Here is a 13,874-nt window from a genome sequence, read left to right as displayed (position 1 = left end):
ATCTCGTCGTCGTTGTCGCAATGGTTGTAGGGGGCAAGGGGCGATCGGCGAGCAGCAAGCAGCGGTGGTAGGGGACGACCGGCGGGAGCGGGTGACGAGCAGGACAACGGCGGCGGCCTGCCCTCTGGTTGTTGTGTTCGTGCTAGGTGGCCTCGGGTGTATCGCCAGATCCCGATCCAGAGATTGAGGTTGGGGCTCGATGAGAAGATTGTGTGTTAGGCGAGCCCACCTGTCGGCGCTGGAAAATGTTGGACGACGAAACTCTTTGACGTATTGGTGTGTGGGCAGAATAAGGAACACATTCCTCCTTTTTAAGTAGTGTAGAAACATGGCCGAAGTCGCCAGACAAAATACGTCGGTCTGCTGGAGGTACCTCCAAACGCAAACTGTCAATCGTGTCCCCAAGATCAACTTTACATCCCTAATCTGACACAAACGTACCCGCACAATTAGTTTTGGTGACAGAAAATGCATCCTGCCTCCTGGATATGCTCTTAGAGCATCTCCACCGGTGCCCCGATAGATGCCCCGAAAGCATTTTGGGGGCAGGGAGCGAAAATGGGCTCACACCGGTGCGCCCCAAACGGCGCCGGCCAATTTTGGAGCCCAATAGAATCGTCGGCAACCCCGTGACGGCCTCTTCGCCAAGGGCGCGAATCGTGCGCGCCGGCACCTCGCGACACGTCTGAAAACGAGTGTGGGCTCCGCCTGGCAACCAGACACACCTTCCCACCTCCTACACACGCCCGAGCCGACTCTCACCCCTCTAGATTGCCACCGTCGCCGCCGTGCCCCCTGCTTGCAATAGACACCGCCGACTGTCAGGAACCGCCGTCCATCGACACGGCCGCCACCCCCTCGACCAGCGGCCGCTGTTTCGCCCGGAACAGAGCTCGCCGCAACCGTGATAGTATCGCCCCGCCCGCAAGGTGTTCGTCCAATTGCCGCGATTGATAGCGACGACTAGATGATGGTGCAACTGTTCACGGAGGAGCAGAACGCTCAGGCTGTTCGGCGGCAACAGCAGCAGCTGATTCTGACGAATATGCTGCGCGTTCGCTAGCCTTTCTTCGTCGTGCCTCGGCGCGGCGGCTCAAAGTCAGGCAAGAGGAGAAACATCAACCGGCATCGTGAAGCCGACGCAATGTTGCTTGACGCCGACTACTTCAACGACGACGCGACTCATTCGCCGAAGGAATTTCGGCGCCGGTCTAGGATGAACAAGGAGCTGTTCTTGAAGATTGTCCACGGCGTCAGGGAGTACGACACGTACTTCATGGCCAAGAAAGATTGCACAGGTTTGTGGAGCTTCACCTTAATTCAGAAGTGCACCGCTGCAATGCGCTATCTTGCATACGGAACTCCTCCAGATACAGCCAATGACTACCTACGGATGGCAGAGTCGACATGTACAGAGACTCTCTACAGGTACTGCTGAGCCTTCGTAGAGGTGTTTGCTAAGACTATTTGAGAGCACCAAGGGCAGATGATATAGCTCGGATCCTGCAAAAGAATGCAGCAAGAGGGTTTCCTGGGATGCTCGAAAGCATTGATTGTATGCATTGGGGCTGGAAGAATTGCCCTTTTGCTTGGCAGGGGATCTACAAGAGGCATACTGGTGAGTGCAGTGTCATTCTTGAAACGGTGGCAGACCATGAGCTTTGCGATGGAGCCGGCTTGAATGGCAGCAGCCACAATGACTTCGAGACATGGCTATGCAAAATCACCAGCGACATCTAATTCTCTATTAATTAGTCCCATACCGCTTAGGGGCAGGCGATCACACCAACATAAATAAGCAGCCCTTCCTGGATTTACCAGCCGAGCGTGGTAGTTCTCGTTTGTCACTCCAGCTTAACGTAGGAGGGCTAAAGAGTTGGGTACGGTCTTGGTTGGTGGGCTCGAAGCACGTGTCAAAGTTTCAGCGGGCCGTTCAGAGGTGCGGGACGCCAACCTTTGAACAAAGAAAAGGCCATCTGTGACTTCTGGCCCACAGACAGGCTGATAGATGTTCACACTCACCTGGCGCCCCGCGCTCGAGGATTCTCAGCCGGGAAAATAATTCCGTGTTGGGTCCACACAAACTAGCTGGGTTCGTCCACTAACCAACTATCCAACTCTTTTTGAGTTTTGTCGAAGTATCTTGTCGTTTTGTGGAGCGAGTATCCTCTGAAGATTATTCAATGCTGACGTAGCGGACTAAATGCTCACTACCACTATTGCAAAAGTCGCACACACTTAGGATTTCAAAACCATGGTATGCCACTTCACATGAGTCATGAGTCGCACGCAGAGTTACACACATAAAAGTGTTTGTTGTATGGTTAACGAACAAATCTTGTTCCTTTTGGACGACCACTCGAATCATGGCCGAAATGTGGTCTGTTCTGGCATTGGATAGGTAACCAGGCACAAGAACCTCAAAAGGTTGTACACCAACATTAGATTCTGGACGAAAATAAGTACCAAAAAATCATGGCAGGCGTTTAATCAATCTCATCCGCTGCACTAAAGTTTAACTGTTGGTTTGTTTTCTTCTTTGCATGTATCAATTTTGTCATTCTTCATGTAGGAACATTAGATGACTGAAGAAGTACCGACAAAAATCGTGGGTTCGAATTCTGTGGATACATGGACTGCACTACCATATCGCATCTCTACTACTATCGTCGGGACTAATGATCGTCAAATCGAAAACATACCGCGTCCAACTTGTTTTGTATGGAGGCTTAGTGGTGCATCAACCTTGATTGTTGCTTATCCGAACTACAACACGGTGTAAACTTCAAATCTTTCCAGTACGGATTGGGAGGCAGTAAAAAGCAGAAGTCCCCAGGCATGAGCCAAGTAGAAATAATCTACTCCGCGTCATGAAGTTATCGTGATTTGGAGATTGTTACAGCCGACGTGAGGTACAGAATCCTTGGTTCAGCGCCAAATACGACATTAATGCTCTGGAGGTCACGGCCAGTGCAAGGTCTCCCAGGCTCGCTCCGACGACGGTAGCCCGAACGTCCTCATATCAGCTGGAAGTTCATGAAACACTGCCAACCCGTGACCCATGATCAGCTACTACAAAATTGATCATCCAGGAACAAGTCGGTGTCAGCGTTTTTATAAATACGGGGCAAAATGGCAATGTAGATCTCCCAGACCACCAGACTTTTTTTTCAGTTGACTTGGCCTACACAGAGGGGTAACCTAGAGGTGTCTCCTCTTCTAGTTTCTCTCTACTACACAACCAAAATCAAAAAGAATAGGGAAGAAAGGAGGCACACGGTCCAAGATTCAGGAAGCTCAGGAGCAACCCATGCAATCTTAATGTACAGAGGGGCAGGGGCCATAATCTATGAGGATACATCGAGATCCTTGAAGTACTCGTGCTCGAGGGCAGTTCGTGCGTTGATTCTTCTGCTTGGATCTAAACAGAGCATTTTCTGCATGACGGTGAGGAGAGAAGTCAGCAAGGGTATGGATACACATTAGTAGAATCATTTTTTTTTACATGATGGCAGAGAAAAAAAGGTAGAAATAACATAATGTCACAAACAAAATATGATCTATTCCAATGGTATTATGTGCATTATGCTCTGTTGCTCACCAGCATACATCATACCACAAGGCTTATACTTCACAACTTCATATGCAGTAATAGAATCATGCAACAGCCATGGTGACAATGGAATAAACTGAAATATCTACTGAAAATATGCATAGCAACCTACATAGAATTAGCAACTTCCATCCAAGAAGGCACCTAGGATCTATAAGTGTGTTTCTAACATGGCAACTTCAATTTGTACTAGAGACTGAGATTTTATTCACGTATTTGCCTGAACTTCATATATTAAACACAACTTAGAATGCCGCTGTCCAGTCCCAGGACTGCAAGCAGAAACTACATTGTTCACTATGGATTAATGAAATGAAAGGGCATTGCAATATGTTACCCACCCACTAAGCAAACTGAATGCAAACAGCAAGGCAATAAGCACAAATACACAATTAATGGACATTATAAAAACAAGAAAGTATTTGTTGGTCCAACTTACCGAGAGAAGATCAATTCCCAAAGGTTCGAGTGTTGGGACCACAGTTGCAAGATCCTGCAGCAAACTCCTCAAGTTAGAATCAAACTAAGACTGGTCTCTTGACTAGTCTATGAGACAGTACTTGTGTTCCAACCAAAAACCTCGACTAGTCGCGCGACTAGTTCATGAGTCTCCATGAAATGTACATAAGTAATTTAATAGGAGCCAGGACAAACTAAAGTTTGATCCCTGTCCACAGTTTCATACTCTAAACAATTTTTTCATAAGAATGAACAGGAGTCATTAATGATTTACCACGGACGGCCACTTGGGGAAAGCTGACTTGTAGTCAGGTAATGAAGCAACACCTGGCCAGGTCTCTTCATTAGGAGTGCCCATGATTCTGCATGAACGTAAAAGAGATGGTCAAACACACAACCCAGATTAGATGAATCCATGGAAGAGCTTCAAGCAAGACTGTACAACATTTATAAGAGAGACCTGAAAATCTTGAACAGTTCATCAATCTCAGAATCGCCAGGAAAAAGAGGTTTCTGGTTCACCATTTCAGCAAAAATGCAACCAACTGACCACACGTCAACAGGGGTAGAATATTGCCGTGCACCCAAAAGAATTTCAGGTGCTCTATACCATAGTGTCACCACCTATAAACAAGATTCGGTTTAGATTACAATGAAACCAAGTACAAAAGGAAGGACCAGAATTTGAACGTGAGAACAGCTCATTGATATGATCGTATGAATAGCAGAAACAAATAAATTGAACATGGACATATGCTTGTCTCGAATTTGGAATTCTCCATAAAACAGAACTTCACGTTTTCATATGCTTTGCCCATAGTAACAAGCAATAATTATAACTGTGAATGCACTATCCTATGTTATGAAACTTTAGCAAATAGTTCCATAGCTTTCCTGGTTGTGCATGCACTATCCTATGTTATGAAACTTTAGCAAATTTTTTTATTTAACATAGGATAGTGACTATGATCAGTGTTGATATGAAAACTGAATTTATGGTTGCAATATTATCCCCGCCTTCCATGCAGAAAAATAGTGGAGAGTTTTAATGAGAGTGGGGATTGTGGTGTAGCAAACTGTTTTGGGTGAGAAGGATGTTTCCATCCAACCCCTTGAAAAAATACTACTGTACAAGAAACATTGTGATACACTTCCCCAAACAAGACTTTAGGAGTTACCATATGCAAACAAAGACGCTGGATGAGTCTTCAGAGATACAAGCACACGAACAAAAGAACATACTCATCAAATTAAGGTAAGATAGATATATTTGGAAAATGATGTTTTGAGGGGAATTTGAAATGGAGAATAATCAAATGCGAAAAGTATAATCCAGACAACTGATGTTCGGCTTCCTGGGCCGGGCCGGGCCGGCACAGCACGTCCTTCCGCCTCCTTTTCCACAGGCTAGAAGAACCTACGTGTTTCTTTCTTAAGCCCCAAGAAGAAGACAGGAAGAGCCAGACACGTGCACGGCCGCCGTCGGCACATAAACCCCCACCTCGCCGACCCTCGCCGCACCACACCAAGCAAGAACGGCAGCGGCGCTCCACACCTCCACGCCCTCGGTCTCCTCCCTCGGCTTCCTCCAGGCAAGTCCTTCTCCTCCAATCCCGTCTCCATCCTTAGTCGCCGCCGTTTGAGCGGCATGAATCGGCGGCTGATACGTTGCTGTTCTCCGCGTTTGTACCTGTACACGTTGAGGAAAGCACGGCCCGATCTGGCCGTGAAAATTCAGCAAACGCTGGAGACAGAGGCTCGCCCACCAAAGAAAGTGTGGCGACCTAAGCAGACAAAAGCCGATGCAGAGGCATCGGCTGATACAAACATGGTGTTCGTTCTCCCGTCAGAGTTTTGTGCTCCGAGAGATGAGGAGGTATCAGTGGCACAGTTTGATTGCGGGCCACGACCAGTTATCTTCGAGAAGCCAAAAGAAAAGAGCTACAGGCATCTCAAAGCCCTATACCTGAAGGGTTATATCAATGGGCAGCCTATTAGCAAGATGCTGGTTGACACGGGAGCAGCAGTCAACATTATGCCGTACTCCATGTTACGACGTTTGGACGTTCCAGTGAAGATTTGATCAAGACCAACATCACGCTAAGAGAAGACTCATCGCGACCCAAGCTCGGCGGTCACAAGGAGGAGCCTGACGGACACGGCGGAGGTACCCAACGGCGACACTGCACCATCGACGTAATCGAAGGGCAGCACACATCCGAGACCACACTACGCACCGACACCACCTGTGTCGAGGGTGTGGCCGAAAGGTCGCGCGCAGCCGAGACGACGCCACGATGCATGTGTGCCGCCGGATGGAGCCGAAGGGCATGGAGCACCCACACCGCACGCAGGGGTCACCACCGTAGTCGAAAGACATAGCACCACCGAGGGCAACTCCGACCCCACTGGGTCCGATATACCCGAAGGGTAGGCCAGCCGAGAGCACGCACATAGACCACATGTGCCGAACATGCCATAGAGCTCCGACAAGAACCCGAAACCGGAGCCTAGCAACCGGCAAAATAAGCCACCACCACCACTGCCACGGCTCACCTCACATCAGAGAAGAGACTGCACCCATGGCCGCCATCTGCATCACCACGGGGCACATCAGAACAGACGGAAGCAGCGTCCGCTGCCATTGATGGCAAGACAGAGGGGCTCAACACCCAGCCACGACGGCTCCCACGGTGGGGAGCGCGTCACCACCATTGCCGCCATCTGCGAAGCCATGGCACCCGCCAGCCCCAACGGTCAACCCGATGCAGGATGATGGCTAAGTAAAGAGGCGGATGACTCTCGCAGCCAGAGGTCCCTGCCCATCCCCATCCGCCCCCCACATAGGGAGCAAGCCGCCTTCATGGCTGCCATCTGCAAGCTAAGAAGATGCCAGCCTCTGCGGAGATGCCGCAACAGGCTGATGGACGAGACGAGGAGAGGAGGGACGACGCCGACACACGCCGGCCATCACCAAGCTTCGGAGCAAACGGCCCCGAGCACCTCCACACAGGCACCACCACCGACCAGGGACCAGCAGCCGCCACATGCCGCTCGCAGAGAGAGTCGCCCCAGCTAGCCCATGTGGGCCCAGATCGAGCCCGCCAACCCACCGAGCTCGGGAGCCAGACCTGCCCGCCGCCTCCTCCTGGAGCAGCCAGGACCGCAGGGGTTGGAGGGGGGGACGAGGGGCGGCGGCGCGGGGGTCCTCCCCTGTCGCCCGCGGGAGCGACGAGGAGAGGGGCAGACCATGGTAAACTGTTTTGCCGTGTATGATTTTTTTATCCGTCAGTTAGGAGTCAACACGGTGAGTCGGTAACTGATGGCTTTATTAGATGGGCTGCTGCGGCGTGGCCCACGACGCTGGACGACGTCCCTGACAGGCTCCTGGAGCTCGTATTCCGGCGGCTACGCAAAATCACCAGCGACATCTATACTTCTCTAATAATTAATTAATTAGTCCCATACCGCTTAGGGGCAGACGGTCACACCAACATAAATAAGCAGCCCTTCCTGGATTTACCAGCCGAGCGTGGTAGTTCTCGCTTAGCACTCCAGCTTAACGTAGGAGGGCTGAAGAGTTGGGTACGGGTCTTGGTTGGTGGGCTCGAAGGCCATGTCAAAGTTTCAGCGGGCCGTTCAGAGGCGAGGGACGCCAGCCTTTGAACAAAGAAAAGGCCAGCTGTGACTTCTGGCCCACAGACAGGCTGATAGATGTTCACACTCACCTGGCGCCCCGCGCTCGAGGATTCTCAGCCGGGAAAATAATGCATTCCGTGTGGGTCCACACAAACTAGTTGTGACCTCTCTTTGGAGGACGCTGCATCGTGCGATCACAGCTAGTTTGTGTGGAGCATTGGGTTCGGCCACTAACCAAACTATCCAATTCTTTTTGAGTTCTATCGAAGTATCTAGTCGTTTTGTGGAGCGAGTATCCGCCCACTAACCAAACTATCCAACTCTTTTTGAGTTCTATCGAAGTATCTAGTCGTTTTGTGGAGCGAGTATCCTCTGAAGATTATTCAATGCTGACGTAGCGGACTAAATGCTCACTACCACTATTGCAATAGTTGCACACACTTAGGATTTCAAAACCATGGTATGCTACATGAGTCATGAGTCGCAGGCAGAGTTACACGCATAAAAGTGTTTGTTGTATGGTTAACGAACAAATCTTGTTCCTTTTGGACGACCACTCGAATCATGGCCGAAATGTGGTCTGTTGTGGCATTGGACATAGGTAACCAGGCACAAGAACCTCAAAAGGTTGTACACCAACATTAGATTCTGGACGAAAATAAGTACCAAAAAATCATGGCAGGCGTTAATCAATCTAATCCGCTGCACTAAAGTTTAATTGTTGATCTGTTTTCTTCTTTGCATATATCAATTTTGTCATGCTTCATGTAGGAACATTAGATGACTGAAGAAGTACCGACAAAAATCGTGGGTTCGAATTCTGTGAATACATGGACTGCACTAAGATATCGCATCTCTACTACTATCGTCAGAACTGATGATCGTCAAATCGAAAACATACCACATCCAACTTGTTTTGTATGGGTGCTTAGTGGTGTGTCAACCTTGATTGTTGCTTATCCGAACTCCAACACGGTGTAAACTTCAAATCTTTCCAGTACGGATTGGGAGACAGTAAAAAGCAGAAGTCCCCAGGCATGAGCCAAGTAGAAATAATCTACTCCGCGTCATGAAGTTATCGTGATTTGGAGATTGTTACAGCCGATGTGATGCTTGGTCCAGCGCCAAATACGACATTAATGCTCTGGAGGTCACGGCCAGTGCAAGGTCTCCCAGGCTCGCTCCGACGACGGTAGCCCAACGTCGTCATATCAGCTGGAAGTTCATGAAACACTGCCAACCCGTGACCCATGATCAGCTACTACAAAATTGATCATCCAGGAACAAGTCGGTGTCAGCGTTTTTATAAATACGGGGCAAAATGGCAATGTAGATCTCCCAGACCACCAGACTTTTTTTTCAGTTGACTTGGCCTACACAGAGGGGTAACCTAGAGGTGTCTCCTCTTCTAGTTTCTCTCTACTACACAACCAAAATCAAAAAAAATAGGGGAGAAAGGAGGCACACGGTCCAAGATTCAGGAAGCTCAGGAGCAACCCATGCAATCTTAATGTACAGAGGGGCAGGGGCCATAATCTATGAGGATACATCGAGATCCTTGAAGTACTCGTGCTCGAGGGCAGTTCGTGCGTTGATTCTTCTGCTTGGATCTAAACAGAGCATTTTCTGCATGACGGTGAGGAGAGAAGTCAGCAAGGGTATGGATACACATTAGTAGAATCATTTTTTTTAACATGATGGCAGAGAAAAGAAAGGTAGAAATAACATAATGTCACAAACAAAATATGATCTATTCCAATGGTATTGTGTGCATTATGCTCTGTTGCTCACCAGCATACATCATACCACAAGGCTTATACTTCACAACTTCATATGCAGTAATAGAATCATGCAACAGCCATGGTGACAATGGAATAAATTGAAATATCTACTGAAAATATGCATAGCAACCTACATAGAATTAGCAACTTCCATCCAAGAAGGCACCTATGATCTATAAGTGTGTTTCTAACATGGCAACTTCAAATTGTACTAGAGACTGAGATTTTACTATCGTATTTGCCTGAACTTCATATGTTAAACACAACTTAGAACGCCGCTGTACAGTCCCAGGACTGCAAGCAGAAACTAAATTGTTCACTATGGATTATTGAAATGAAAGGGCATTGCAATATGTTATCCACCCACTAAGCAAACTGAATGCAAACAGCAAGGCAATAAGCACAAATACACAATTAATGGACATTATAAAAACAAAAAAAAGTATTTGTTGGTCCAACTTACCGAGAGAAGATCAATTCCCAAAGGTTCGAGTGTTGGGACCACAGTTGCAAGATCCTGCAGCAAACTCCTCAAGTTAGAATCAAACTATGACTAGTCTCTTGAGTCTTGACTAGTCTATGAGTCAGTACTTGTGTTCCAACCAAAAACCTCACTAGTCGCGCGACTAGTTCATGAGTCTCCATGAAATGTACATAACTAATTTAATAGGAGCCAGGAGAAACTAAAGTTTGATCCCTGTCCACAGTTTCATATTCTAAACAATTTTTTCATAAGAATGAACATGAGTCATTAATGATTTACCACGGACGGCCACTTGGGGAAAGCTGACTTGTAGTCAGGCAATGAAGCAACACCTGGCCAGGTCTCTTCATTAGGAGTGCCCATGATTCTGCATGAACGTAAAAGATATGATCAAACACACAACCCTGATTAAATGTATCCATGGAAGAGCTTCAAGTAAGACTGTACAACATTTAGAAGAGAAAAACCTGAAAATCTTGAACAGTTCATCAATCTCAGAATCACCAGGAAAAAGAGGTTTCTGGTTCACCATTTCAGCAAAAATGCAACCAACTGACCACACGTCAACAGGGGTAGAATATTGCCGTGCACCCAAAAGAATTTCAGGTGCTCTATACCATAGTGTCACCACCTATAAACAAGATTCGGTTTAGATTACAATGAAACCAAGTACAAAAGGAAGGACCAGAATTTGAACGTGAGAACAGCTCATTGATATGATCGTATGAATAGCAGAAACAAATAAATTGAACATGGACATATGCTTGTCTCGAATTTGGAATTCTCCATAAAACAGAACTTCACGTTTTCATATGCTTTGCCCATAGTAACAAGCAATAATTATAACTGTGAATGCACTATCCTATGTTATGAAACTTTAGCAAATGGTTGTGCATGCACCATCCTATGTTATGGACATGTGTTGCTCTACAACTTTCCTGCTTTACTAGTATTTGTTCCTTTTTCTCATTCCCTTTGCAAATTCAACATTTGCCCTGTTGTGTGCAGAGGATTAGGCATGACCGCATGAAACGTGAAATGATGTGCTGAAGAAAACTTAAGCTAATAGATGTGCACCAGATGCTTTTCTGCCCTTCTCCATGCAACCAACCACGACCCCTCACAACAGCTAACCGCTCTCACCAGCACTAGCCCGCAGGCCACAACTACGTACTATTACTATCTATCACAACACGCCTCTTGCCTTTTGTCACGCGATTTTTCATACAGGAGCATATTGGCAAGGTAGCAGCATGAAAAGAGACTAACAAATTCATCCACCGTTGATTATATAAATATTTGATAAATGCTGAAGAGGAAGGAGAGAACCAACAGCCTTAAGATGTACCAAACAACAGTGGAAGAGACTAGAGTGAAGTCATATTGGCAAGGTAGCACCATGAAAAGAGACTAGCAAATTCATCCACCATTGATTATAGAAATACTTGATAACTGCTGAAGAGGAAGGAGATAACCAACAACCTTAAGATGTACCAAACAACAGTGGACACTAATGAGTGACATAAACCTCCAAGACATAGCCTATCACAGGGCATGCAGACCCCAGTAGTCAAGGAGAGAACCAACAATCTTAAGATGTACCAAACGACAGTGGGTCATAATCACCAGCCTAAGTGTGCGTATGTGGCCTACTGGATTTCAACAACCACAAAACGGGTTTCAGACTTGAAATGAAGGAGGGATTGATAGGTTTCAGTGGAACAAGTCAAAACATAAGTGCATTATTTTCCCTGATAAAAGCTTAGCAGGACAATTTTCATCTGGCATCTCCTGGCAAACATGCACCTTAAATCCCCCCTTAAATCAGTGTAACAGACCGTCAACATGCGAGGCTGCAAAGCATATATACCTCGTGAGTAAACGTCCGGACAGGAATGCCGAACGCCCTGGCCAATCCAAAGTCGGCGAGCTTGAGTGAGTTGGTACGCCGGTCTATGAGCAGGTTCTGGGGCTTGAGATCCCGGTGGAGCACGCGGTGCGAGTGGCAGTAGGCGATGCCCCGCAGGATCTGGTAGAGGAAGGACTGCAGGCAGAGCACGAAACAGCGTTAATACATTTCGACATGGCCACAGCCAAATGGAGCAGCGGGCAAATCGTTATCCCACTACTGGCAATCCCAAATGGAGGTGCTGTCGGTGAACAGTGGAGGAGAGTTGGGAATGGAGAAGCAAACCTTGACTATGTGGTGGTTCTTGAAGTCCGGGGATGAGTCCATGTGCTTCTTGAGGTCGAGGTCGAGGTACTCGAAGACGAGGTATATGCACTTCTCGTTGTGCACCACGTCCTGCAGCCTGCAGCAAGAAACACCAGTCAGCCCATAAATCCATCCATCCATTCCGTGGCGACCAAATCCAGCCCAACCCCTGACGAATATGGAGAGACAGGTCGGGGGTACCTGACGATGTTCCGGTGCTGCATCTCCTTGAGGAGTGAGATCTCGCGGATGGCGGTGGAGGGGACGCCCTCGTCCTCCTGCTCGAGGCGGATCTTCTTGAGCGCGATGGTCTCGTTGGTGTAGCGGTCCTTGGCCTTGTACACCACCCCGTACGTGCCCTCCCCGATCTTCTCCACCTTCTCGTACTGCGGCGGGCAGAAACAAACGATGACATTACGGCCGGCCGGCGGCGAGGGAGGAACGGAGCCGCGGGGGACATAGAAGAGAGGGGAGGAGGAAGCGGGAGGGCGATCGGAGGGGTCGCGCGGGCTCACCTGGTCCATGGCGCGGCGATCCGGCAGGCCGCGGGCGGATCGGAGCGGGGCGGCGGCCGTGGATTGGCGGCGGCGGCGGCGGAGTGGGGGATGGAGAGGGGAAGTGTGTGTGTGGACTTGAGGGCAGTTGGGTTGGGTTGTGGTCGCTCTCACAAATTAAATCATTCCGATTTCGGACCGAGCTCGCGCGTTCGTGCTACGATAGTGGCTGCCGTGGGTGCTGTCATGGACCGCCCGTGCACAATTGAATGAGTGCTGCTATACGTACGACTAATTTAGTACGATTTTGTTACGATGTCGGAAGTCTAAGAAAACAACCGTCTAGCATCGATTAGGACCCACCTGTCAGGAAGAAAATTGATTTTATGCGATTCTTTGACAATATCCCGATCCATCTCAATGGACGCAAAAGGGCACAGAGCTAGAGCAAAACAAGGAAGAGATCCACTGGGGAAGAAGAAAGGCTGGCTGAGGGAAAAGATGGGGCGTCGCCGGATGGAGACATTTTGCGCTAGCTGGCTCGGCCGCGGCTATGGCAGCGGCTGCTCGGCGAGGAAGACCAACGCAGCGGCCGCACGGCGAGGGTCGAGGCGTGGCTGCTGTTGCGATGTCTGGCATAGATGTGAAAGTAGGGAGGTGACGCGCTCGGGGAAGGCAAGAAGGGAAGTGCTGCAATGAATCGTCGTATAGTTATCGGACGAAGAATGTCGTGTGTGAAGCAATTTCCCAATTGAATTTGCTTCGAGTTGGCATCTGGCACACTGCCACAATCTATCTATCACATTGTTAAGTTCAGCACAGAGGAATTGGTCTATTCTTGTTTTTCATTGTTGTTCTTCTCTAGTATTTGCTCATTGGGTTATATGAACAGGTTAAGTTTTCAAAACAATTCTGAAAGATACTACCTCCGTTTCAAGAAATAAGGCGCCCTCGTTTTACAAGCTTTTTGTTTGATCAAGAATTACTTCAAATAGATTAAGATTTTTGTATAAAATTAGTATCATTGAAATGTTCCTTTCAATACGAATCCAACGATACTAATTACATATAATATAATCAAGATTTTGTTGCTTAATTTTTATGGTCAAAGTTCGTTTTGGAATACGTGTGTACCTTATTCCTTGAAACGGAGGTAGTATGTGTTAGCCTAGCGGTGGGGATGAGTTGA

At 48.0% G+C, this 13,874-nt stretch overlaps 2 protein-coding genes across 2 annotated transcripts; both read right to left on the bottom strand.

The window, feature by feature from the left end:
- Positions 1–3,080: 3,080 nt before the first annotated feature.
- On the bottom strand, positions 3,081–4,718 carry LOC124692398 (cyclin-dependent kinase A-2-like). The gene is made up of 4 exons (XM_047225756.1): positions 4,533–4,718; positions 4,347–4,434; positions 4,053–4,106; positions 3,081–3,437 (listed from the first exon to the last, which is right to left on the bottom strand). The coding sequence occupies exons 1-4, from the start codon at positions 4,595–4,597 to the stop codon at positions 3,348–3,350; spliced, it is 297 nt and encodes a 98-aa protein (XP_047081712.1). The 5' UTR covers positions 4,598–4,718; the 3' UTR covers positions 3,081–3,347.
- Positions 4,719–8,980: 4,262 nt separating this feature from the next.
- LOC124692397 (cyclin-dependent kinase A-2) lies at positions 8,981–12,755 on the bottom strand. Its single transcript, XM_047225755.1, has 8 exons — positions 12,707–12,755; positions 12,393–12,577; positions 12,171–12,288; positions 11,847–12,020; positions 10,444–10,607; positions 10,256–10,343; positions 9,956–10,009; positions 8,981–9,337 (listed from the first exon to the last, which is right to left on the bottom strand). Exons 1-8 carry the CDS (start codon positions 12,713–12,715, stop codon positions 9,248–9,250), a joined length of 882 nt encoding a protein of 293 aa, XP_047081711.1. The 5' UTR covers positions 12,716–12,755; the 3' UTR covers positions 8,981–9,247.
- Between the last annotated feature and the right edge of the window lie 1,119 nt (positions 12,756–13,874).

This window comes from Lolium rigidum, chromosome 2 (genome assembly GCF_022539505.1).
Source record: "Lolium rigidum isolate FL_2022 chromosome 2, APGP_CSIRO_Lrig_0.1, whole genome shotgun sequence".
NCBI classification, from domain to species: domain Eukaryota; kingdom Viridiplantae; phylum Streptophyta; class Magnoliopsida; order Poales; family Poaceae; genus Lolium; species Lolium rigidum.
Note: the sequence above shows the minus strand (reverse complement) of the source record. Positions and strands in the feature narration are given on the sequence as shown.

Excerpts from the sequence above, each read along its gene's own strand:
- LOC124692398 (XM_047225756.1), bottom strand. The coding sequence starts at position 4,597 with ATGGTGAACCAGAAACCTCTTTTTCCTGGCGATTCTGAGATTGATGAA. Across the intron at positions 4,435-4,532 it reads GAACTGTTCAAGATTTTCAG|AATCATGGGCACTCCTAATG; the intron begins GTCTCTCTTATA and ends ACGTTCATGCAG. Across the intron at positions 3,438-4,052 it reads TGGGAATTGATCTTCTCTCG|AAAATGCTCTGTTTAGATCC; the intron begins GTAAGTTGGACC and ends ACCGTCATGCAG.
- LOC124692397 (XM_047225755.1), bottom strand. Across the intron at positions 12,021-12,170 it reads AGAACCACCACATAGTCAAG|TCCTTCCTCTACCAGATCCT; the intron begins GTTTGCTTCTCC and ends CTCTGCCTGCAG. Across the intron at positions 9,338-9,955 it reads TGGGAATTGATCTTCTCTCG|AAAATGCTCTGTTTAGATCC; the intron begins GTAAGTTGGACC and ends ACCGTCATGCAG.